This window comes from Salvelinus sp. IW2-2015, linkage group LG19 (genome assembly GCF_002910315.2).
Source record: "Salvelinus sp. IW2-2015 linkage group LG19, ASM291031v2, whole genome shotgun sequence".
Lineage (NCBI taxonomy): Eukaryota > Metazoa > Chordata > Actinopteri > Salmoniformes > Salmonidae > Salvelinus > Salvelinus sp. IW2-2015.
Window position 1 is genome coordinate 5,154,925 of NC_036859.1, and position 26,783 is coordinate 5,181,707.

Consider the following 26,783-nt stretch of genomic DNA (forward strand, 5'->3'; position numbering starts at 1 on the left):
AAGGAGGGGAGGAGGTGTGGAGAGAGTAGCCTCACAGAGTTCATAAACCCAAGACTTCTGGGGAATGGAGCAAAGGAGGGGAGGAGGTGTGGAGAGAGTAAGCCTCACAGAGTTCATAACCAAGACTTCTGGGGAATGGAGCAAAGGAGGAGAGGAGGTGTGGAGAGAGTAGCCTCACAGAGTTCATAAACCCAAGACTTCTGGGGAATGGAGCAAAGGAGGGGAGGAGGTGTGGAGAGAGTAGCCTCACAGTTTATAAACCCAAGACTTCTGGGAAATGGAGCAAAGGAGGGGAGGAGGTGTGGAGAGAGTAGCCTCACAGAGTTTATAACCCAAGACTTCTGGGGAATGGAGCAAAGGAGGGGAGGAGGTGTGGAGAGAGTAGCCTCACAGAGTTTATAACCCAAGACTTCTGGGGAATGGAGCAAAGGAGGGGAGGAGGTGTGGAGAGAGTAGCCTCACAGTTTATAAACCCAAAGGCACAAACGCGCAAGGCTTCTAGGGGAAGTGGAGCAAAGCAGACCAGACCAGGGTTGGGGTCAGAGTGCAGCTAAATGAGATAAAATAGATAAGAAAAGGATTCCTTAGTTGTTGATTTTTGTTCATTTAAAGGTACAACCTAGATTCGAGCCAATGTTGAACATGTTACTACACCAACTGTAGTGTTTAATGGCATGAGCTTAGCTAGCCAACGTTGCCATGACATCGCCTACAAGTGTGATCGGGGGATTTCTATTTTGAGAAGCAGTTTCTGCTGCTTCTATCTTCATACTGCACTGTCTTTGGTAGCCTGTTCCTCAGGACAGCTCAGTGCACAACCATCAGCAGGAAGACTGCTTCCCTTTACCATCATTTTGAAACGGGAAACTCAGTTGTGAAACAGAATCACATGTATCGGCAATGCTTCTTTCTTCAAGGGTATCTGTTTACTAGTTAGTTTATGGAGCACAGGAACAGTAGGCTTGTCTGGATGTCTGCATTCACAGTGGACAGGAACAGTAGGCTGTCTGGATGTCTTGCATTCACACGTGTGACAGGAACAGTAGGCTGTCTGGATGTCTGCATTCACAGTGTGACAGGAAACCGTAGGCTGTCTGGATGTCTGCATTCACAGTGTGACAGGAACAGTTCCAGCTCTAACAGTATATACCCTGTTGCTTTCAATGACAAATTGATTACTTGGGCTACCAGGTGTGTGGAACATATCTTAGTGATCAGTTTACAATAACTGTGTGAGAGAGAGAGCAAGGAGAGAGAGAGAGCAAGAGAGAGAGAGAGAGAGAGAGCGAGAGAGAGAGAGGAGAGGAGAGAGAGAGAGGCAAGAGAAGAGAGAGCAAGAGAGAGAGAGAGAGAGAGAGAGCAGAGAGAGAGAGAGCAAAGAGAGAGAGACAGAGCGAGAGAGAGCAAGAGAGAGAGAGCAAGAGAGAGAGAGAGAGAGAGAGAAGAGCAAGAGAGAGAGAGCAAGAGAGAGAGAAGAGAGAGAGCAAGAGAGAGAGAGAGCAGAGAGAGAGAGAGAGAGAGAGCAGAGAGAGAGAGAGAGGCGAGAGAGACAAGCGAGAGAGAGAGAGCAGAGCGAGAGAGAGAGAGACAGAGCGAGAGCGAGAGAGAGACAGAGCGAGAGAGAGAGAGAGATTAAACCAGCGGGATAGGAAGCCCTCAAGGACTAACGTTTTGCACTCCTGATATTAGGGGGAAATACACAAAAAATATGTAGGATAAATATAATTTTTTACACAATAGAGTTGTAACTACAGTATACTATTACTGCATCGTGGGAGATGTAGGCATTTGACTCATACTGATAGAAATGTACCATTCCTTCGGGCCAGCTACACCCTGTTCCGATTATTGCTTTATCAAATACAGCTATGGCAAAAACATTTACACCCAATCATAGCGCGTTCTCTCAATTCCCTCTGTTTACAAAAATCTAAATGTACAGACAGTTCTCCATTATATTCAGCTCTACAGATGATACTACCCTAGAACGTTCAAATACATATGTTTTGTCATAGACGTGGTTCATTGACAGTACAAAGAGATGATCTGGGAGGTGACATTCTGTACATCGTCATGACTTTATAAAAGAAAGGAAGAGAATATGCTTTGGGGAGAGGTGTGCTCATGTAGGCAACGATGTACTTTATACTGTATGAATTAGATCTATCAAAACTATATACACATTCCAAAATGAAAATGCTGAGGGGAAAAGATACATGGTGAACAGGGTTGTGACGTGAGTGTCATACAGAGACATTGACATTCGGTAGGTCATTTCCTTTCCACCCACCTTGGAATAAGCCACCCACTGTAATGTACTACATTGATTGATCAGTAATAACTCTCCTCCCTGCACCCACAATAAAAGACGAAACCAAGAAAGGGGGAATCTCATGTAGTTATAATAATACAAATTGCAAATTCACTTGTCTACAATGTCAACGTCAGTTCATACATCTTTTCTCTATGTAATCTTTTATTCAGCAGTTCATTGTCTCTCTCTTTCTCCAGCTCTCTCTCTCTCACTCCGCCGCGCCTCGTTTAAACCCGTTTGGCCTTGTTGAATGGGAATCCTCCTTCAGTCTGTTTGTCATGGAGAAAATAGACTCGTCTCTCCTCCGTTCTCGCCCCTCTTCAGTTCTCTCCTTTTTACAGCCCAGTTCTGCTGTCACATATCTGGAGCAATACGTCACATACTGGTGACGTATTGTTTCAGCGGAGGAGAAAGGGACCAGGAAAGGGATGAGCTAAGAGAGGTTTCCAAAAGAGGCTGCAGGGAGAGAGATCGAGAGGCAAATTCATTATTTAGGTTTGGATAGAAGGAACAGTGGGGTTAGATGGGCATCACCGGGTGTCTTTCACACCCTGATACCCAATTCCAACACACACACACACACACACACACACACACACACACACACACACACACACACACACACACACACACACACACACACACACACACTAATCCAGAACCCCTGCCTCCGTATGACCTCTCATCAAAACTCTGTCTCGTCTGTCAACAACCTGGTTACATTTAGAATGTAGAATTCTTTCTGAAACAGGAGTCTCTAAAACCATTCTCATATCAAACTCATTGACCTCTATGAACGGTTGCTCTCTGCGACAACTACACTTTTGCCTCCGCCTCAAATGACAACAAAGGACGCTCGGGAAGTTACCTGTCGGAGCAATAAAAAAACAAAAAAGGAGACATTTGGCATTTGAGTTATCCCTCCCCTGATATGGAGGGAATAACAGCCGCCTGTCTCTAAGACATGGCCAAATCTAACATGGCATTGGAATGAAACACACCCCGAGACAGAAAGGCAGACGGGATTGAGGGGGTGGCTTGAGATTGTTCAGGTAAAGAGGTACTTTCTCTCAGATATAAACACATCAGAGACGAGGGAGAAGAGAGGAGAGAGAAAGCGGAGAGGCGGACAAAGGGGTTCCAGAGAAAATGTGTGTTTGAGTAAAAATGTTCTTATTTTTTTTTTTTTGAGCCTGTCATGCTTTCTGCCTCAGTGAATTTACATTTCACCTGCAGTTCCGTTGAGCGTGCAGACAGACAGGCAGCCCCTGGAACTGTGAACAGAACTCCACTTGGACACGGAACATCAGAACATATGAGAATATGAGAATGGCGCTGCATTACATAGCAGCCGTTTTAAATGCTCCTGACCAATTATGCTATTTCGTCTGTTTTTTTTTGTACATATTGTTTCCACCATCGTTTCCTATGACCGAAAATAGATTAGACATCAGAACAGTCAGTATCTGGTGTGACCACCATTTTCCTTTTGCAGCGCGACACATCTCCTTCACATAGAGTTGATCAGGCTGTTGATTGTGGCCTTACTAGAAGTGGCACAGGGTTGACGGAGGGACATGTCAAAATGTAGATTTTTTGCACTTTTTGCAAGCCTTTATTCATATGATAAAATATTTATTGAATTCTCCATGTGGACTATATTAAAGGGCACTTCGTTTCATATAATAAGCTTTTCAAATTCAATATTGGTACACAATTTCTACTTGAAATATCAAGGGATGCAAAAGGCTTTTCATGGAATGACCCAATAGAAGTTATAGGGGTCTGTGCTCAGGGTGATTTGCAATTACAGTGTTGTGAGCATCTGATCCTCCCACAGATGGATTACTCTGCTGCTGCTGTAAGAGTCCAGAGGCTGGAGCAGGAGGCAAGGATGAACATTGAATCAAACACACAATGTTTACTCAGTGCTTTTGTCTACAAACTCCTACCCATGCACACTTGGTGGACAGAAAACAGAAGACAGAAAAAGCGAGAAAAGCAGAACCGAGAGTGTGGCGCTCATTTAAAAAAACACTGGAGGTCAAATCTAAAAACCAGAAAGAAGTTGGGAGAAAGAGCCATGTCTCAGTAGTGTAAACAAACCCCCAAGATCCATTCGGTCAAATCATTGTACCTTAAAAACGACCTCTCTTTAAGTAACAGAGCAATCCATGTTAAATATCGTGTTCATTTCTGTCAGATGAATCTGAAACAACAGTGTATGATACGAGTCGCCAGGCTGAAATCCTCTGTTAAACCTCCCACACTCAATTTTCCTCCCTCCACTTTATCCTGTCCTCAGCCCAACACTCACTATCTCCAACCCCTGCCCCCTTAATCACCCCTCCCTTACCTACTTCCGCTTAAACCCGTCTTCACTTCTATCCCTAATCCCCTTTTCATCTCCTCTCCTCTCTACATCCTTCCACCACCTCTCTCCCTCACCTCTCCTCCCAACCACCCTCTTGGTTATCAGGTGTTTTATGAGGCCACTCAATTAGCTATCTGATAGGACACAGTCAATGCCTGTTGAACTGGAAATTAATAGAAATGTCCGACACAGCATTTTAACTCGCCCCCTGTCTTTCCCTGTATCTCTTCCCCTGTATATCTCTCTCTACTGTCTTCTCCCTCTCCTCTCTCGCTCCTTGCTTCTTCTCTCCCCCTGTCTTTCCCTGTACTCTTCCCCTGTATCTCTCTCTCTGTCTTCCTCTCACTTCTGTCTTGCTCCTTCGTCTCCCCCTGTCTTCCCTGTATCTCTTCCCCTTATATCTCTCTCTCTGTCTCCCTCTCTCTCTGTCTTGCTTCTTCTCTCCCCCTGTCTTCCCTGTATTCTCTCCTCCCATGTAACTCTGCTCTCTGTCTTCCTCTTCACTCTGTCTTGCTCCTTCTCTCCCCCTGTTCTTTCTATCTCTCTCTCTGTCTTCCTCTCTCTCTGTCTTGCTCCTTCTCTCCCCTCTTTTCGTCTCATTCAATTACGAGCTTCTTACTTTGAACACCACCTGTGAGGATCAATCTAAGACATAATAAATAAATCCCCATCAAAAATTTGTCAGATTATAAGATAGAGATATCTGTTTTGCATGGGCTGCGTTCTCAATCCACCACATCAGCCACATGTCGGTCTTTGTCACGCCCTGACCATAGAAGCCCTTGGTTCTCCACTGGTGGTTTGTAAGGTCAGGGCATGACTAAGGGGTGTTGCTAGTCGAGATGTTTCTATGTTTGGGATTGAGTATGAGTTCCCAATTAGAGGCAGCTGATTATCGTTTTCTCTTGATTGGGGATCATACTTAAAGGCTGTCCCTGTTTCCCACCTGCTTTGGTGGGATATTGTTTGTGAATGTGCTTGTCTGCACTTACGTTACTTCACGTTTCGTTGCTTGTTATTGTTTTTGTGAGAAGTTTCACTTTTTAATAAAGATGTGAGAACTCCGATCACGCTGCTCCTTGTGGTCCGTGCCATTATAAACAACAACAGTGAAGCCAAGCAAGGAACAAGCTCGACGTGTTCATGATGGTAAAGGAGTTTTGGAATGGGAGGAGAGATCACTGAGTGGATGCGAGACCCACCTTGGCGGGAGTCGCAGAGGACTCAGAAGGACAGTAACGACGCCGGGGGAACGATTTTTTTGGGTGGGACATGGAGCTGTTGGCTGAGGCAGCGCGAGAGTGCAAGAGCCCCTATGGCAGACGGTGGGGGAATTCAAGAGCGATACCGGAGCGAGGTGAGACGGCGAGGAGTAGGCTGCAGCACAGACTTGCTGAAGAGCGTGGTCATCAGTCGCCGCCATCACTGTGCGGCTCTTCACTCACCAGGCCACCAGTTGCCTCCCCAGCCGGAATGTCCTGTGCCGGTTCTCGCACTCGCCATGAAGAGCGTGTCTTCAGTCCGCTGCCCAGAAACCCTCAACGATTCTTTTTGGCGGGGGGGGGGGCACATGGAGCTGTGCGGCTGAGCAGAGGGAAAGCCAGAGACCGTCAGGGAGGACAATGGAGAAGTTGGAGAGAGAGAGAGAGAGGAGAGAGATGTTCGGTCAAGTGTGTCTGCTCAACATTCGACCTGAGGAGCCTGTCAGTAGTCTGGTGAAACCTGTGCCGGCTCCACGCATCTGTCCTCCCAGTGCGCCTCCCAGTCCGGTACCATCCTGGCCAGCTCCCCGCACTCGCCCTGAAGAGCGTCTCACCAGTCCGGTGCCACCTGTGCCGGCTCCCCGCACCAGGCCTCCAGTGCACCCTTCCCCAGTCCGGTATATCCTGTGCCAGTCCCCCCACTCGCCCAAGAGCGTGTCACCAGTCCCCGTGTCCACCTGCTTGCCGGCTCCACGCACCAGGCCTCCAGTGCACCTCCCCAGTCCGGTATATCCCTGGCCAGCTCCCCGCACTCGCCCTGAAGAGCGTGTCACCAGTTCCGGTGCCACCTGTGCCGCTCCACGCACCAGGCCTCCAGTGCACCTCCCACGTCCCGGTACATCCTGTGCCAGCTCCCCGCACTCGCCCTGAAGGAGCGTGTCACCAGTCCGGTGCCACCTGTGCCGGCTCCACGCTCCAGGCCTCCAGTGCGCCCTTGGTTCTCTATCGCTGCTCTGGCACCCCAATGGTGGAACAAACTCCCCCACGACGCCAGGTCAGCGGAATCAATCACCACCTTCCGGAGACACCTGAAACCCCACCTCTTTAAGGAATACCTAGGATAGGATAAAGTAATCCTTCTAAACCCCCCCCCCCTTAGAGTTAGATGCACTATTGTAAAGTGGTTGTTCCACTGGACATCATAAGGTGAATGCACCAACTTGTAAGTCGCTCTGGATAAGAGCGTCTGCTAAATGACTTAAATGTAAATGTCTATGGTGTTGTAGGTCAGGGCGTGACTAGGGGGTGTTCTAGTCGATTTATTTCTATGTTTGGAATTGAGTATGGTTCCCAATTAGAGGCAGCTGATTATCGTTGTCTCTGATTGGGGATCATACTTAAGGTGTCCCTGTTCCCACCTGCATTTGTGGGATATTGTTTGTGTATGTGCTTGTTGCACTACGTTACTTCACGTTTCGTTGCTTGTTTATTTTTTTGTTGTTGAGAAGTTTCACTTTTAATAAAGATGTGGAACTCCGATCACGCTGCGCCTTGGTCCGTCCATTATAACAAACGTGACAGCCTTCCGCATCTGCAGTGAAAGGTAGCCGAGCTACAGCGGGGTTTCTATGACCACGAGACGTCCCCAAAATCGGTCTTCTCATGAAAACATCTGTAGCATCCGAACGGTTACACTCTAAGGAAAGATGAGATTCTCACGAACACAAAGATATTCTCTGTTTTGCTCTATGACATCCACAAGTGTCAGGGGACTCGTCTGAAGGTAACCTGGTACCAGTTTTTTTTTAAATTGTGGAAGTATTAAGGTAGCTTGGTGCCAACAGAAAAAGGGGGTTAAATGTGTCCAAAAAACAAAAATATTTCCTGAGCTTTCTTAGATCTCCTAGATATAGGACAGACACTTCAAAACCTTATTCCTTATTCCTCTATTTTGCCATTTATGAATGTGTAATTCAATGCATGTCTATGGGCTATAGTAGTAAAGGCCAAGTTCAATATCTTTTCTTTTTATACCTACAGGGTTCCTAAAATTAAAATCAAATAGCTAAATGATCCATGGTATGACCATCTTAAAAAATTCCATATGATAGCTCAGTAGAACCTCCCTCTATGTCGAATGTCCGGCATTGGACAGATCTGGCTACGGACACTTACCATGTACACTGAGTGTAGAAAACATTAAGCACCCCTTTCCATGACATAGACTGACCAGGTGAAAACTAGGATCCCTCATTGACGTCACCTGTTAAATCCACTTCAATCAGTGTAGATGAAGGGGAGGAGACAGGTTAAAGAAGGATTTTTAATGAGGCATGGATTGTGTATGTGTGCCATTCAGAGGGTGAATTTGCAAGACAAAATATTTAAGTGCCTTTGAACGGGGTATGGTAGTAGGTGCCAGGCACACTGGTTTGTGTCAAGAACTGCAATGCTGCTGGGTTTTTCACGCTCAACAGTTTCCCGTGTGTATCACGAATGGTCCACCACCCAAAGGACACCCAGCCAACTTGACACAAATGTGGGAAGACATGGGCCAGCATCCCTGTGGAACGCTTTTGACACCTTGTAGAGTCCATGCCCCGACTAATTGAGTCTGTTCTGAGGGCAAAAGGGTGGGATGTAACTCAATATTAGGAAGGTGTTCCTAATGCTTGGTATACTCAGTGTACTGTATGTCTAATGATGAGAGCTTTTAACATTGTCCAGTTGGTAACAACAGAGAGACAGCAGCCTACTGCTGTGTTCTATCCTGGCTCCAGCAGACTGTCATTAGCAGCTGTATCCAGGTTAGCACATAGTGACTGTAGCTGGCTATTGATGTCTGGATAAGTGTGTTTATGGAACACATTACACACACACACACACACACACACACACATGCACAGACGCACTCACTCACTCACACGTTCACACACTCACTCACTCACTCACTCACTCACTCACTCACTCACTCACTCACTCACTCACTCACTCACTCACTCTCTCTCCTCACCTCTGCTGAGCAGTTGCAGGTTGCGGACCTCTTCTCTGACTTGTAGCTGAAGGACCTGCTGTAGAACCTCCTGTCTCAGTGTCTCCTGGAAGATGCCCATCCTCTCCAACTTCTCCCCGTTCAACCTCAGCAATGCACGACCTGGAGGGAGAGCGGGGAGGGGAGAGCGGGGAGGGGAGAGCGGGGAGGGGAGAGCGGGGAGGGAGAGTGGGGAGGGAGAGCGGGGAGGGGAGAGCGGGGAGGGAGAGCGGGGAGGGAAGAAAGAGAGATAGAGGGAGACTGTTGTAGCACATGGGGATCGCTGATTCCAATCTCTCTTCATCTCTTAAGACATGGTTTTAGAAAGGTAGTGATCATTTTTCATGCAGTATGGAAATGTGTAGGGGGCTCAAGCTACACCTGGGTTGTGCCGAGAGACCACTTTGTTTGGACAAGCTATGTTTTCAAAACTGTAACGTTTACATGAATTCTGATTATTTCCAGGGAAACACAACATCCTGAAATATAGGTATATGTCTTTGTTAGAAATAATACTACATTTCCCTTGATGGAGTGATGCTGAATTTAAAAAATGGCTCAACCTACCCCTCTCCCCTACTGCTTGACTACAGGGAACTGCCAAAATAAAGGAGCAAATGAAGGATACAGAGTATATTGAAAGCTGGTGCTTCCACACAGGTGTAGCTTCTGAGTTAGTTAAGCAATTATCATCCCATTAGGCCGAGCTCCCCATTGGATACCATAGCTAGAACAAGAGATCTCATTGACTTTGAAAGAGGGGTCCCGGAGGAGCACAGGGGGTTTAAAGTGTGTGCAGCCAGGTCACCCGTAATACAAGTCAGTATTCGACGTTCATCCATGTCTGAGGACGCTGGGAGACGACGTGGACACTGGCCACTAGGGGCAACACTGATGTTACCTTCGTGTAAGTTTCGGTTTTGCTAAGGCATCTGCCTCTGATTCCAAAGGTTGCAGTTTGAATCCAGCGATAGAAAGTTGTTTTGACATTTTTAGTTTTAAGCCTATCCCTAACCTTAACCCCTTACCTTAACCATTCAGAGGTTATGCCTAAACATAACATTAAACACTTTGAAAATCGACATTTGGAACAACTTTGAAATTTGAAATTTTAGAAACATGATGAACGTTTAATTCTGAGGTGAGAGCTGGTAGGTGTGTGTGTGTGTCAGTCACCAGATCTCAACCCCCATCAACAAAGCTCCAAATAATGGGATTTCTCTTGGAAGAATGGTATGGCATCCCTCCAATAGAGTTCCAGCCACTTGTAGAATCTATGCCAAGGTTCATTGAAGCTGTTCTGGCTGCTCGTGGTGGCACAACGCCCTCTTAAGATACTTTATGTTGGTGTTTTCTTTATTTTGGCAGTTACCTGTAGTTGTCCCAAGCTTGCTGTACAATATTGAAACCGATTCAGTCTTTCTACAAAGATGCTCTCAAGGTGCTTGATAAAAAGTCCAATAGCCAACACCATTGTAACATCCTCAGAAAGCATGAGCTGGCCTTCCGAGTTGCGCAGTTGTCTAAGGCACTGCATCGCAGTGCTAGCTGTGCCACTAGAGATTCTGGGTTAAGTGGGCATTGTGTCAAGAAGCAGTGCGGCTTTGTTGGGTTGTGTTTCGGAAGACGCACAGCTCTCGACCTTTGCCTCTCCCGAGTCCACACTGGAGTTGCAGCGATGAGACAAGACTGTAACTACCAATTGGATACATACGAAATTGGGGAGAAAAAGGGGTCCAAAATAAATAAATAAAAAAGAATAAAAAGAAAGCATGAGCTAGTGATCTGGGAAAGTCTTGTGAAATACACAGACGCATGTCTTGTTTTCAAGATGCTATATGGCCTGGCTCCCCCTCCACTTAGTGCCTCCATCAAGCAGACCATCCATGGCAGCAGATCCACAAGGTCTGCCCTGAGAGGTGATGGATACTGTAGTTCCCAATAAGAATAAGTCTCTTACACACTGCCTTCAGACACAGGTAACTGCGCTACCTTCCGCGCTTTCACAAACAACCCAAAGACATGGCTAGAGGACAATCAGGTGTGTGAACACAATCTATAGCTGTTTATAGCTGCTTTCCATGTTGTTTGTTGTCTGTAGCTTGTGAGGTGTGTAGACATTGTCTTTTTGTTTGATTGCTTTTTATGTTTATGTTATGCCGTCTGTCTTCAGTCTACTGTACGTATTGGATCGTCAAAAGACACGTCTCAAAACGTATAAATGAGCTTACCACAATCAATTTCAATAGAAAGTTTGAAAAAAATAGATATGATTCTGCAACTATGAACAGGTAAATACTTGTCTATTATGGAAAAATCACATTGATTAACTCTTTGGTCCTATCACCGTTTACTTACTAATGGTGCTGTCTACTGCAGACGATTCATTTGAAAAAAATTATATGAGCCCAAAATATTTCCTTTTATTTGGAATGCTAAGCCAGACATATGAGTTTGGGGTCTAACTGTCACATTCCTGACCTGTTTTCCCTTGTTTTGTATTTATTTAGTATGGTCAGGGCGTGAGTTGGGTGGGTTGTCTATGTGTGATTTTCTATGTTGGGATTTTGTGTTCGGCCTGGTATGATTCTCAATCAGAGGCAGCTGTCAATCGTTGTCCCTGATTGAGAATCATACTTAGGCAGCCTGGGTTTCACGTGTGTTTTGTGGGTGTTTGTTCCTGTGTCAGTGTTTGTGCCACACGGGACTGTTTCGTTTTCGTTCCTATGTGTGTTCGTTCCTGTTCGTGCGTTTTGTTCTCAAGTTCAGGTCGGTTCACGTCGTTTGTTATTTTGTAGTTTATTCAAGTGTTCTTCGTGTTCGTCTTGATTTAATAAATTCATTATGTATTCAACCCACGCTGCATATTGGTCCGATTCTCGCCTCTCCTCGTCCGAGGAGGAGAACGAACGTTACACTAACATGATTAAATATTAAATCTTTAAACCTCTCACTAAAAGCTTCACTCATTTATAAGTTATACTTAAACCCCAACTGGTTCTCCAGTAGATTATTAAGAGGCTCATCCTTTGTTCAAAAATTCCTTTTTGACAATTAACAGAAAAAAATTATCATTTATGACTAATTAAAAATTAAAATGTTGTTAAAAGTACCACTCTTTCTTCAACAAGTCATGCAGAGTTCGTTACGATTTCAGTTTTATCCCCCAGAATAGATGGAAGAAATATGACAACAAATGTTCTGTTTAAACTCAAATATACTGATTAATAAAAAAATATTCTTTATGGATTTTTTATTTTATTTTTTTATTGTATTATATTTACTAATGCTATTATAAATTATGTAGTTATGTCACATATGCAGCTATGGAAAATATATGGGAATGTCTGCTCAATCCAAACTTACAACCAACTGATTGCAGCACTAGCACAAAAATGGAGGAGTCGAGTAGAAAAAGGGAGAAGGTAGGGAACTTGTTCGCCTGCCATATATTAAAGATACAAATTGTCTGAAAGGAACTGGTATAAATAGAAAAATAGATCAGTTTCATTTCAGGACAGAAATGTTGACAGCTGTGCCATACAGGTTGCAAAATAGATGGGAAGAGATTTTCGATGTACCAATTCCATGCCACATGGTTAATGAACTGGTACAAAACAACACTGAGTTTTTCTATTTAAATTATGATACAAAATTCTTGCCACCAACAGAATGCTATATATATATGTGGCATACAACCATCTCAGCTCAGTAGATTTTGCTGTAAAGAGACAGAATCACTAGATCATTTATTCTGGTATTGACCCTATGTAGCTTGTTTTTGGTCACAGGTTCAGGAATGGTTAAAAGAAATCACAACATGCACTTAAAATCAACCTTACAAATAGCAGTGTTGGGCGATTTGGAAAGCCATAGTCAGTCAATAAATAATATAATAATACTGGTCAGAAAGGTTCTAATCTTCAGCTCACATCTGTGGATCTGTGGATACTATCTGTGGATACTATCTGTGGATACTATCTGTGGATACTATACGATTATAAAGTTTCAAAATTATGTAAAACATCACAGCGCAATTGAAAAATATATGGCACGTGGAAACCAAACGAGGGTGGTCTATGGTGAGAGGTGGGATGGGCTGAGAGAGCCTGAGGGGTGGGATTAAAGAGCTGATGCTTGGTAATGTATTATTGTTATGTGACTGCTTATATAAACGTACCATGTATGTCAAATGTGTATGTCAAACATATGTATATCTAGCGGAAAAGCTTGTAAAAAAACCAACAAGATATGTGTCCTCTGAAGAGGGGGGTTAATAAAATCCCAAATAAAAAGTGTTGTTTGTCATCCGTTGCTCTATATGTGCTCATTGTCTGTCTGTATTGACATTTTCATTATTTTTAATCACCTGCCAAGGGACTGCAGTCGAAAATGAGCTGGCTAGATGTGTGAAACTCACTCCTCAGCCTGAATTGTCCCCACTTGCACTGCCAAATAGCTAGCTTTCCTGTGGCGCTGACTGGCAAGACGCTCTGGGAGGGCAGTCCTGTGTGCTAGCATGGCAGAGGTCCTGGGTTTGAGCCTCAGTACCAGAATCAGGAGGAAGTGCTACTTGCTAAGCACACTTGCGTGGCACTTGTTATGTAGGCAGTGCTTTTACTTTGTGTGTGTAATGGAGTGCAGATGCATGTGTTGTCTCTCTCTCTGTGTGTGTGTGTATGCTGTTATCCCTGCTGATTTATAGCTAAGCGTCAACTGTGTTTTCTCTGCTTTTACCCACGAGTCGTTGATTTAATGACAGCGAGCAGGACAGCTCAGTGAGGTTCATTCAGCCAGATGATTTACTGAGGATGTCTCAACCAGAACACCAAGGTGATGGGCTCCCAGGGCCACACACACATTTAACATACCATCAACCACAGTAAGCATCCCGCTTTACACAGGGAGAGAGAGGGGATGACGAACACACACACAGAAACGCAGAGGCCAGAGATGACACGTGCGTTATACACACGCGTGGGCACGCGCTTCCAAACGGTAGGGGATTGTCCTTCAATCATTCCGGGGTTGCGGGAATCCATCATAGCTGTAGCAGCCAGGGTGAGGTCTACATGATAATTAGACATATTACTCATACCGTTAGCTCTCCTAATCAATCCATCCATTTTCATTTACCTCTCTGGACATTGACACAGGGCAAAAACCCAGCATAGACATCCACACAACCGCACACATAGTCACAGGCACACACACGTAGTCACAGGCACACACACGTAGTCACAGGCACACACACGTGGTCACAGGCACACACGTAGTCACAGGCACACACACGTAGTCACAGGCACACACACGTAGTCACAGGCACACACACATAGTCACAGGCACACACACATAGTCACAGGCACACACACATAGTTGCACGCTGGCTTGCGAGCAAGTGACAAAACAAAAACAAGCCTCATCTCAGAGCTGGCAGATACATCCAACTCATCTCTTCTCCTGTTCTCTCCCTCCCTCCCTCCATACCTACTTCTCTCCATTTCAGGAAGTATAGAAGTTATCGGGCTACTTGATAAGATTTCTGTGGTATCCTCCTGGTGACACCACATACAGCAGCTCTCTGTCTACCCCTAACAGAGGAACAAGGAGGGGGAGGCCACTCACTGCTCCTCCAGGGAGAACAAACAAACACACCAACCAACCACCACTCTCCTCTCTCTCTGTCTTATCTCACTTTACACTGGACAAGGCCTTGGGTATCCCCTTGATGACAGCAGCTCCCTGTCTTCCTCACCGTTGTCAGCGTTATACACAAGCAACACAGCCTTTTACTGTTCTACTAACACTCATTCTATAAGGGACCCAAGAGGACAGGCTAGCAGAGCAGGACCAGCCAGACCAGGACAAGACACACATACTGAAGGATGGCTGGAGGGCACACACAATACCTCCAATCAGGGGTCCCCTGTGGCATGCACACACTACACTGAAGAGCTGAATCACCACACTTGAGAGAGAGAGAGCAGGAGCATTGTTTGGCCGCTATGTAACCTCCAGGAAACATTTTCTTTGACAAACAGCAAGGTTACCAGAAATAATACATCTCTCTGTGTGTGTGTGTGTGTGTGTGTGTGTGTGTGTGTGTGTGTGTGTGTGTGTGTGTGTGTGTGTGTGTGTGTGTGTGTGTGTGTGGTGTGTGTGTGTGTGTGTGGTGTGTGTGTTAGGGCCGTTGTTTCTTGCTCTCTGTCCATGTGAGGGATTGTGTTCCTCTTTAAACTACGTATTTTCTGAGTTTAGGTGCTTTCAGCCCACACACACACACACACACACACACACACACACACACACACCTCTCCGCGCAGCCCTCCCTCCCACCTCAGCCAGTGGGTCTCTCCTTCGTGCCCCCAGAAACGTGGTGTCCTAGAAAAGCGCTGCCCTTGGTTCCTTTGTGTACAAATGAGACAAAGCAGATGAAAAGAGCTCCAATCCAATTCCCCTCCGACAGAATTAATACCGAGCATAATAATGGCCTTCAGGGCATAGCCCTCAAATAGAAGGAGAGAAGTAGAGAGAAGGGAAAAGAACACTAAATAGAAGCGTTGTCCCACTAAAACAGTGCCTTTTGCCTCCTTTGATATTCTAAGTAGAAATTGTGCACCGATATTGAATTTAAGCCTGTTATATTAAATTGAGTGCCCTTTATTAATATAGACCACATGGATTATTCAATAAATCTGGAAAACTGAGCAGGTACCTATACGTCTTCCATTCCCCCTGGCAGGAGGGGATTAATGGCTGTCATTAATCATAAATCATTAACTCCGTTACAGTCAACCCTGTTACTTTATTAGGCACTTACTATAGTCATTATTTTAGATGGGAAAACATTTTTGTTAACAAAGTTGAACATGTGACAGAATGTTAAAATCAAAAGTTACACTTCTCAAAAGGCACCAAATTGGTGGAATGACTAAGAACTTTCTTCTGTTTCTGTAGAAACATCTTTGTTCAATCCACCCACACAGTTAATTGGTGATAAAGAAGTTCTGAGGGCAAAAGGGAGACATTCCCGTCATGTAAGCCACAAAAATTACACTTAAATACAAATTCAAGAGATCCTAAAATACCCTGTGTGGCAGCTTCATACAATATCAAACCAGTTGGCCCCTCCCTAAGGCCTACAGATGTAGGATCTTAATTTGACCAGTTTCATCAGGAGTAAAATAATCCTGCAGCATTATAAAAATGTAAAAAAGTGATCATTTCTAACGGGAAATTCGTTTTCATAGGCTACAGCAGGATGTAGTTTAGGTGTGAGATCTAGTGATAGACAGAGAACTGCAGGTTTTCAGTGAATTTATGTTCATCATGAGGATCATTTGAATTTCCTGCAGTGCAGCAATATTCTCTGCAATGACAGAATGATCAAATTAAGATATGACATTTGTAGCCTACTGTACATGAACTACTGTCGGGTTTGAAATGTTTTTGACTGAGTCCGAATCCGTGTCCCTGGTTTGGTAGGCCTATCACACACACAAAACCAGGCGCTCACACACGCACACTGATTCTGTACATCAGGGGTGTCAAACGTATTTCTCTGCGGGCCACATTCAAGGTCCAGGGGTGTCGCACTTGTTACATTTCCTCGCCCTCCAAATTAGCTAAAAATATTTACCATCACTTTTGGAATTTTCTATTAGCAAGCTGGACAGAATGAAGAGACTATAAATAAACGTTCATGATCATTTCTACACAGTATCGATTTCTATTAAGTCATTTTAATGTCGGTTGAGATAGTTTTTTTCCCCAGATTATTTGTTGTTACGGTTTTTACTCAAACCACATACGGGCATTGAGTTTGACACGTGCTGTACATGATTCTGTCACAGACGGAGTGTGAAAATCTAAATCTCACCAGGGCCATGCGGAGGTGAGGTTAGTGCAAGACAGGCGGATTCTGACTTGGCTGGGGATGTGCTTGGTAGTTAGCCAGATTGTATAGGTTTCTGCTACTTCAAATTAATACATCTCTGTCAGTTATAGCAGGCCTATCTACATAGTTACAGTGCTTTCAGAAAGTATTCATACCCCTTGACTCATTCCACATTCTGTTGAGTTAAAGCCTGAATTCAAAATGGATTAAAAAATATATATTCTCCTCCATCTACATATAATACCCCATAATGATAAAGCAAAAAAAATGTTTTTTAACATTTTGCACATTTATTGAAAATTAAATACAGAATACATAAGTATTCACACCCCTGAGTCAGTACATGTTAGAATCACCTTTAGCAGTGATTACCACTGTGAGTCTGTCAGGGTAAGTCTGTAAGAGCTTTGCACACCTGGAATGTACCATTTCTGCACATTATTCTTTTAAAAATTCTTCAAACTCTGTCAAGTTGGTTGTTGATCATTGCTACACAGACATTTTCAAGTCTTGCCATAGATTTTCAAACCGATTTAATTCAAAACTGTAAGTACGCCACTCAGGATCATTAAATGTTGTAAGCAACTTCAGTTTATTTTTGGCCTTGTGTTTTAGGTTATTGTCCCGCTGAAAGGTCTCCCAGTGTCTGTTGGAAAGCACACTGAACCAGATTTTCCTCTAGGATTTCGACTGTGGTTAGCTCTATTCCGTTTCTTTTTATCCAAAAAATTCCCTACTCCTTGCCGATGACAAGCATACCCATAACATGATGCACCCACCACCATGCTTGAAAATATAAAGAGTTGTAAAGAATACTCAGGGAGAAAAAGGTATAGATTCTACTTCTCCGATAGAATTCAGTATGTCAAATCGGAGGGCCTGTTGTCCGGACCTCTGGCAGTCTCTATGGGGGTGCCACAGGGTTCAATTCGCGGGCCAACTCTTCTCTGTATACATCAATGATGTCGCTCTTGCTGCTGGTGATTCTTTGATCCACCTCTACGCAGACGACACCATTCTGTATACCTCTGGCCATTCGTTGGACACTAACCTCCAGCTTCAATGCCATACAACTCTCCTTCCGTGGCCTCCCACTGCTCTTAAACGCAAGTAAAACTAAATGCATGCTCTTCAACCGATCGCTGTCCGCACCTGCCCGCCCGTCCAGCATCACTACTCTGGACGGTTCTGACCTAGAATATGTGAACAACTACAAATACCTAGGTGTCTGGTTAGACTGTAAACTCTCCTTCCAGACTCACATTAAACATCTCCAATCCAAAATTAAATCTAGAATCGGCTTCCTATTTCACAACAAAGCATCCGTCACTCATGCTGCCAAACATACCCTCGTAAAACTGACGATCTTACCGATCCTCGACTTCGGCGATGAAATTTACAAAATAGCCTCCAACACTACTCAACAAATTGGATGCAGTCTATCACAGTGCCATCCGTTTTGTCACCAAAGCCCCATATACTACCCACCACTGCGACCTGTGTGATCTTGTTGGCTGGCCCTCCCTTCATATCCGTCGCCAAACCCACTGGCTCCAGGTCATCTACAAGTCTCTGTTAGGTAAAGCCCCGCCTTATCTCAGCTCACTGGTCACCATAGCAGCACCCACCCGTAGCACGCACTCCAGCATGTATATCTCACTGGTCATCCCCAAAGCCAATTCCTCCTTTGGCTGCCTCTCCTTCCAGTTCTCTGCTGCCAACGCCTGGAATGAACTGCAAAAATCTCTGAAGCTGAAGACTCTTACCTCCCTCACTAGCTTTAAGCACCAGCTGTCAGASCAGCTCACAGATCACTGCACCTGTACATAGCCCATCTGTAAATAGCCCATCCATCTACCTCATCACCATACTGTATTTATTTATTATCTTGCTCCTTTGCACCCCAGTATCTCAACTTGCACATTCATCTTCTGCACATCCTACCATTCCAGTGTTTAATTGCTATATTGTAATTACTTTGCCACCATGGCCTATATATTGCCTTACCTCTCTTATCCTACCTCATTTGCACATGCTGTGTATATATTTTTCTACTGTGTTATTGGTTGTATATTTGTTTATTCCATGTGTAACTCTGTGTTGTTATATGTGTCGAACTGCTTTGCTTTATCGTGGCCAGGTCGCAGTTGTAAATGACAACTTGTTCTCAACTAGCCTACCTGGTTAAAAAAAGGTGAAATAAATAAAATAAATAAATATAAAGGTTAGGGCTGGGTCAGAGTTATGGTTCAGGTTAGGGTACAGGTTAAGGTTAGGGTTTAGGATAGGGATGTCCCATGGATCCTGATAGCACTGACCTACTGTGAAGTCAAAATCAGCTTGTCCCCACCAAAGAAACAAGAATAACAGAACACCACAGTTGAGGTGTCATAATACCAATATAACCTAGTGGTCAAATAGGGAATTGGTTTCAATCATTTTTACATTATTCATTTATCGCATAGAAACACTTCAAAGAAGAGATGTGTTTCGTGTGAGCTTAGCCTGGCGTGATGTTTTGATAACCATGTACATCTTTCTCAGACGAGGTGAAGTTGCGTTTATATTCTGGTTCAGTACACAGTACCAGTCAAAGTTTGGACCCACCTACTCATTCAGGGGTTTTTCATTATTTTTACCATTTTATACATTGTAGAACAATAGGAAAGACGTCAAAACTATGAAATAACACATATGTAGTAACCAAAAAAGTGTTAAACAAATCAAAATATATTTTATATTTGAGATTCTTTAAAGTAGCCACACGTTGCCTTGATGACAGCTCAAATCAAATGTTATTGGTCACGTACACACGGTTAGCAGATGTTAATGAGAGTTTAGCGAAATGCTTGTGCTTCTGGTTCTGACAGCGCAGTAATATCTAACAAGTAATCTAACAATTCCCCAACAACTACCTAATACACACAAATCTAAAGGGGTGAATGAGAATATGTACATATAAATATATGGATGAGCGATGGCCGAGCGGTAAAGGCAAAGTGTAATAGATGGTGTAAAATACAGTATATACAGAACATGTGATATGAGTAATGTAAGATATGTAAACATTATTAAAGTGGCATTATTTAGAGTGCGTTGTATAAAGTGACTAGTGATCAACTTATTAAAGTGGCCAGTGAAAGGGTTTCAATGTAGGCAGCAGCCTCTCCAAGTTCGTGATTGCTGTTTGGCAGTCTGATGGCCTTGAGATAGAAGTTGTTTTTCAGTCAGTTTTGATGTACCTGTACTGACCTTGCCTTCTATTGGTGTGAACAGGCAGTGGTTGATGTCCTTGATGATCTTTTCGGCCTTCCTGTGACATTGGGTACTGTAGGTGTTATGGAGGGCAGGTAGTTTGCCCCCGGTGATGCGTTGTGCAGACCGCACCACCCTCTGGAGAGCCTTGTGGTTGAGGGCGGTGCAGTTGCCATACCAGGCTGTGATACAGCCCGACAGGATGCTCTCGATTGTGCATCTGTAAAAGTTGGTCAGGGTTTTGAGTGACAAGCCACATTTCTTCAGCCTTCTGAGGTTGAAGAGGGGCTGTTGTGCCTTCTTCACCACACTGTCTGTGTGAGTGGACCATTTCAGTTTGTCTGTGATGTGTACGCCCAGGAACTTAAAACGTTCCACCTTCTCCACTGCTGTCCCTTCGATGTGGATATGTGGGTGCTCCCTCTGCTGTTTCCTGAAGTCCACGATCAGCTCCTTTGTTTTGTTGACGTTGAGTGAGAGGTTGCTTTTCTGACACCACAATCCGAGTCCCCCCCCAACTCTTCCCTGTGGGCTGTCTCGTCGTTGTTGGTAATCAAGCCCACTACTGCTGTGTCGTCTGCAATGAGTTGGAGGCGTGCATGGCCACGCAGTCGTGGGTGAATAAGGAGTACAGGAGTGGGCTGAGCAAGCACCCTTGTGGGGCCCCAGTGTTGAGGGTCAGCGAAGTGGAGATGTTGTTTCCTACCTTCACCACCTGGGAGCAGCCCGTCAGAAAGTCCAGGACCCAATTGCACAAGGCGGGGTTGAGACCCAGGGACTATGGTGTTAAATGCTGAGCTGTAGTCAATGAACAGCATTCCTACAAAGGTATTCCTTTTGTCCAAATGGGATAGGGCAGTGTGCAGTGTGATGGCGATTGCGTTGTCTGTGTACCTGTTGGGGCGGTATGGAAACTGAAGTGGGTCTAGGGTGGTTGGGAAGGTGGTGATATGATCCTTGACTAGTCTCGCAAAGCACTTCATGATGACAGAAGTGAGTGCTACGGGGCAGTAGTCATTTAGTTCAGTTCTTGGGTACAGGAACAATGGTAGCCACCTTGACTGGGACAGACTGGGACAGACTGGGATAGGGAGCGATTGAATATGTCGGTAAATACACCAGCCAGCTGGTCTGTACATGCTTTGAGGATGCGGCTAGGGATGCCGTCTGGGCCAGCAGCCTTGCGGGGGTTAACACGTTTAACTGTTTTACTCACGGAGAAGGAGAGAGCGGGGGGGGCGCAGTCCTTGTTAGGGGGCCGCGATGGTGGCATTGTATTATCCTTAAAGCGTGCAAAGAAGGTGTTTAGTTTGTCTGGAAGCGTGACGTCGGTGTCCGTGACGTGGCTGGATTTCTTTTTGTGGTCCGTGATTTCCTGTAGGCCCTGCCACATACGTCTCGTGTCTGAGCCGTTGAATTGCGACTCCACAAGGTCCCTGTACTGTCATTTCGCTTGTTTGATTGCCTTGCGGAGGGAATAACTACACTGTTTATATTCAGCCATATTCCCATACTTCTATCCATGGTTAAATGCACTTTCCGTTTTAGCGCGAATGCCGCCATCCATCCACGGTTTCTGGTTAGGGAAGGTTTTAATAGTCACAGTGGGTACAACATCTCCAACACATTTCCTTATAAACTCACTCACCGAGTCAGCGTATATGTCGATGTTGTTCTCTGAGGCTGACCGGAACAGCTTTGCACACTCTTGGCATTCTCTCAACCAGCTTCATTTATTTTTCATACATTTTTTTACCTTTATTTATACAGGTTTTTCTCATTGAGATAACATCTCTTTTTCAAGAGAGACCTGGTCCAATAGGAGCCGGGGGAACAAAGTTTCAGACATAAACTAACACAACATTAAACAAAACTATAGACACACGTACAGTACAACAATTACATACAGTATGACGTTAAAAAAGACAAAAAAACAGCTGTGCTAAAGACAATTACACTCTTCTATGATATTTACATCGATCAAGTGTTAAAACTCCACCAACGTAACTAGATCATCACATTTTTAAATGTTCAGGAGAGAATTCCAGGACCACGGTGCTGAGTAACTAAAACTATTTCTACCATGACCTGTTCTAATTCTTGGTACTGTTAAAAGCAAATGAGAATGGGACTGTAATTGATATTTATTTACCGACCTGATTAAAAAAGATCAGAGATAAAATAGCATTTTATCCAGTATGGCCTTATAAATCAGTGTATACCAGTGTTTAAGCCTACACAAGGTCAATGACAACCAGCCAACCACGCTGTAGAGATCACAATGATGTGTTAGACGTTTTTGAACTGTAATGAACCTGAGGGCCGCATGATATACTGAATCAAGTGTTCTCAGGGTAGTGGTTGAGGCCTGTATATACACTACCGTTCAAAAGTTTGGGGTCACTTAGAAATGTCCTTGTTTTTGAAAGAAAAGCTGATTTTTTGTCCATTAAAATAACATCAAATTGATCAGAAATACAGTGTAGACATTGTTAATGTTGTGAATGACTATTGTAGCTAGAAACGGCTGATTTTTAATAATAATCTACAACTGAAGTCGGAAGTTTACATACACCTTAGCCAAATACATTTAAACTCAGTTTTTCACAATTCCTGACATTTAATCCTAGTAAAAATGCCCTGTCTTAGGTCAGTTAGGATCACCACTTTATTTTAAGAATGGGAAATGTCAGAATAATAGCAGAGAGAATTATTTTACATACACTTAAGTTTACATACTAGCATTGCCTTTAAAATGTTTATTTTAATATTTTTTATTTCACCTTATTTTAACCAGATAGGCCGGTTGAGAACAAGTTCTCATTTACAACTGCGACCTGGCCAAGATAAAGCAAAAGCAGTGCGACAAAAACAACAACAGAGTTACACATAAACAAATGTACAGTCAATAACACAATAGAAAAATCTGTATACAGTGTGTGCAAATGTAGAAGAGTAGGGAGGTAGGCAATAAACAACGTACAGTCAATAAATCCTTTTCTCAATAGGGGGTGCTGTTACACTTTGTAAAAATGTTGTTCCCAAATTAAACTGCCTCGTACTCAATTCTTGCTCGTACAATATGCATATTATTATTACTATTGGATAGAAACACTCTCTAGTTTCTAAAACCGTTTGAATTATTTCTCTGAGTGAAACAGAACTCATTCTGCAGCACACTTCCTGTCAGGAAGTGAGATTTCTGAAATCGAGGTCTCTGTCTAGGGCCAGTTTATAAATTCCAATGTAAGCTATGGGGCTACATGCACTGCATACGCCTTCCGCTAGATGTCAGTAAGCGGTGAGAATTTGAATGGAGTGGATTGCATCATCTGGGGCACTATAAATCCTCTTGGAACGGAAGGTCCGACCTTTTCAACGGGGGGCCTGACACAGGAGGGACACCAGCATGGCGTCCTGAAAAGCTTTCGTTTGAGAAGTTCTATATCTCCGGCTCTGATTTAATTTGATTTTTGTCTTAAAAACTTCATAAGGTAGTTAATTTAAACCGACTTATAGCAGTTTATACCAGTTTATTGCGATTTTCTGGAATTTATTTGTCACGCGCTGTCGCGTGTTGGACACCTCTCCGGCACATGGCTAGCGTTAGCTGCTAATTCTACAGGACAAGAGGACATCTTTCAACCAAAAGACGATTGTTCTGGACAAAGGACACCTTGCCCAAGATTCTGATGGAAGCTCATCAAAAAGTAAGAAGTCTTTATGCTGTTAATTCGTATTTATGTTGAAAAAAGTTACACAATAATTCCGCCATTCATTTCGGCACGGTCTCGCTGTAACGCACGCTGTGTGCCGTAGTAACGTTAATTTTAAAAATCTAACACAGCGGTTTCATTTGCTGTCCAACCTGTATTTTTTAGTCAAGTTTACGATTAGTTATCGATTAGATTAGGTGCCTCTCCAAGATGGCGCCGGACAGATTGCTTGAAGTTTGGCTACAATTCACATTGTATAACCACGATTTGTGGTTATACAACCACTGATGTTACAGGACTGTCATCTGATGAAGTATATGAAGGTTAGTCAAAAATTATATATCTTTTGCTGGTTTGTTAGGATCGCTAACCTTTGCTGCTGGTAAATGGCTTGTGTTTCTGGCTATTGTGGTAAGCTAATATAATGCTATATTGTGTTTTCGCTGTAAAACACTTAAAAAATCTGAAATATTGGCTGGATTCACAAGATGTTGGTCTTCCATTTGCTGTATGCTGTGTATTTTTCAGAAATGTTTTATGATGAGTATTTAGATATTTGACGTTGGTCTCTGTAATTATTCTGGCTGCTTCGGCGCTATTTCAGATTGCAGCTGCAATGTAGAACTGTGATTTATACCTGAAATATGCACATTTTTCTAACAAAACATATGCTATACAATAAATATGTTATCAGACTGTCATCTGATGAATTTGTTTCTTGGTTAGTGACTATTTATATCTTTATTTGGTCGAATTTGTGATAGCTACCTATGCAGTAAAAAAATGGTGGGAAAAAAAAGTTGTGTCTTTTGCTATGGTGGTTAGCTAATACAAATACATATTGTGTCTTCCCTGTAAAACATTTTAAAAATCAGAAATGATGGCTGGATTCACAAGATGTGTATCTTTCATCTGGTGTCTTGGACTTGTGATTTCATGATATTTAGATGCTAGTATTTACTTGTGGCGCTATGCTAGGCTATGCTAGTCAGCTTTTTTACTGATGAGGGTGCTCCCGGATCCGGGATTGTGTGCAACTAGAAGATAACACAATAGAAAAATCTGTATACAGTGTGTGCAAATGTAGAAGAGTAGGGAGGTAGGCAATAAATAGGCCCAAGAGGCAAAAATAAATACAATTTAGCATTAATACTGGAGTGATAGATGTGCAGATGATGATGTGCAAGTAGAGATACTGGGGTGCAAAAGAGCAAGAGAGTAAGTAATAATATGGGGATGAGGTAGTCGGGTGGGAAATTTACAGATTGGCTGTGTACAGGTACAGTGATCGGTAAGCTGCTCAGACAGCTGATGCTTAAAATTAGAGAGAGAGATATAAGACTCCAGCTTCAGAGAATTTTGCAATTTGTTCCAGTCATTGGCAGTAGAGAACTGGAAGGAAAGGCGGCCAAAGGAAGTGTTGGCTTTGGGGATGACCAGTGCAATATACCTGCTGGAGCGCGTGCTATGGGTGGGTGTTGCTATGGTGACCAGTGAGCTGAGATAGGGCGGGGCTTCACCTAGCAAAGACTTATAGATGACCTGGAGCCAGTGGGTTTGGCGACTGATATGTAGTGAGGGCCAGCCAACAAGAACATACAGGTCGCAGTGGTGGGTAATATATGGGGCTTTGGTGATAAAACGGATGGCACTGTGATAGACTACATCCAGTTTGCTGAGCAGAGTGTTGAGGGCTATTTTGTAAATGACATCGCCGAAGTCAAGGATCGGTAGGATAGTCAGTTTTACGAAGGTATGTTTGAAGGCATGAGTCAAACTTGGGTCAAACGTTTCGTGTAGCCTTCCACAAGCTGCCCACAATAAGTTGGGTGAATTTTTGCCCATTCCTACTGACAGAGCTGGTGTAACTGAGTCAGGTTTCTAGGCCTCCTTGCTCGCACACGCTTTTTCAATTCTGCCCACAAACTTTCTATGGAATTTAGATCAGGGCTTTGTGATGGCCACTCCAATATCTTGACTTTGTTGTCCTTAAGCCATTTTGCCACAACTTTGGAAGTATGCTTGGGGTCATTGTCAATTTGGAAGACCCATTTTCGACTAAGCTTTAACTTCCTGACTGATGTTTTGAGATGTTGCTTCAATATATCCACATAATTCTCCTCCCACATGATGCCATCTATTTTGTGCACCAGTCCCTCCTGCAACAAAGCACAACACCATGCTGCCACCCCCGTGCTTCACGGTTGAGATGGTGTTCTTAAGCTTGCAAGCCTCCCTTTTTTCCTCCAAACATATCGATGGTCATTATGGCCAAACAGTTCTATTTTTGTTTCATCAGACCAGAGGACATTTCTCCAAAAAGTACGATCTTTGRCCRCATGTGCAGTTGCAAACCGTAGTCTGTMTTTTTTATGGCGGTTTTGGAGCAGTGGCTTCTTCCTTGCTGAGCYGCCTTTCAGGTTATGTCGATATAGGACTRGTTTTACTGTGGATATAGATACTTTTGTACCTATTTCCTCCAGCATCTTCACAAGGTCCTTTGCTCTTCTTTTGGGAATGATTTACACTTTTCGTACCAAAGTACGTTCATCTTGTGGGAGCAAAACTCATCACTATGATAACATTTCCATTATTAGCAGCATCTAGGCTGTCCACTTTGAAGAGCTGAGACAGAATGGCCATATAAGGAATGGAACATATATGACCAGGGCCCTGCTACCATTATAACCTATACAGCTGTCAGATGTGGGCGTTAACAAGCAAGAACTGAGATGGAAAGATCGTGATGGAGAAAGGTCAAGGGAAGCTATTTTCATATAGAGGGAGGGGACTCTATACGTTATGCAAAGACAGAATCCTATAAAGGCAGGACTCTGTAATATGAACATTTTGTTTTTTCCATGGAGAGCTTGGCTTTGTTACGTTTGTAATTGAGTCTTTCCATGGAGGGACTCGGCTTTGCTACTTTGTATTTTAAGTCTATTTTTCAATTCACAAGTTCTAGTAAGAGTGTTTTATTTCTGAGTCAATATT

The 26,783-nt window shown here is 43.7% G+C and overlaps 1 protein-coding gene across 1 annotated transcript in view; it reads right to left on the bottom strand.

Annotated features, from left to right (window-relative positions):
• Positions 1-2,385: 2,385 nt before the first annotated feature.
• LOC111978946 (sterile alpha motif domain-containing protein 10-like) overlaps positions 2,386-26,783 on the bottom strand; it is a 146,691-nt gene continuing 122,293 nt past the window's right edge. The window contains 2 exon segments of the mRNA XM_024009194.1: positions 2,386-2,770; positions 8,904-9,044. Of these exon segments, the coding sequence (XP_023864962.1) occupies positions 2,748-2,770; positions 8,904-9,044 (164 nt within the window). The 3' untranslated portion in view covers positions 2,386-2,747.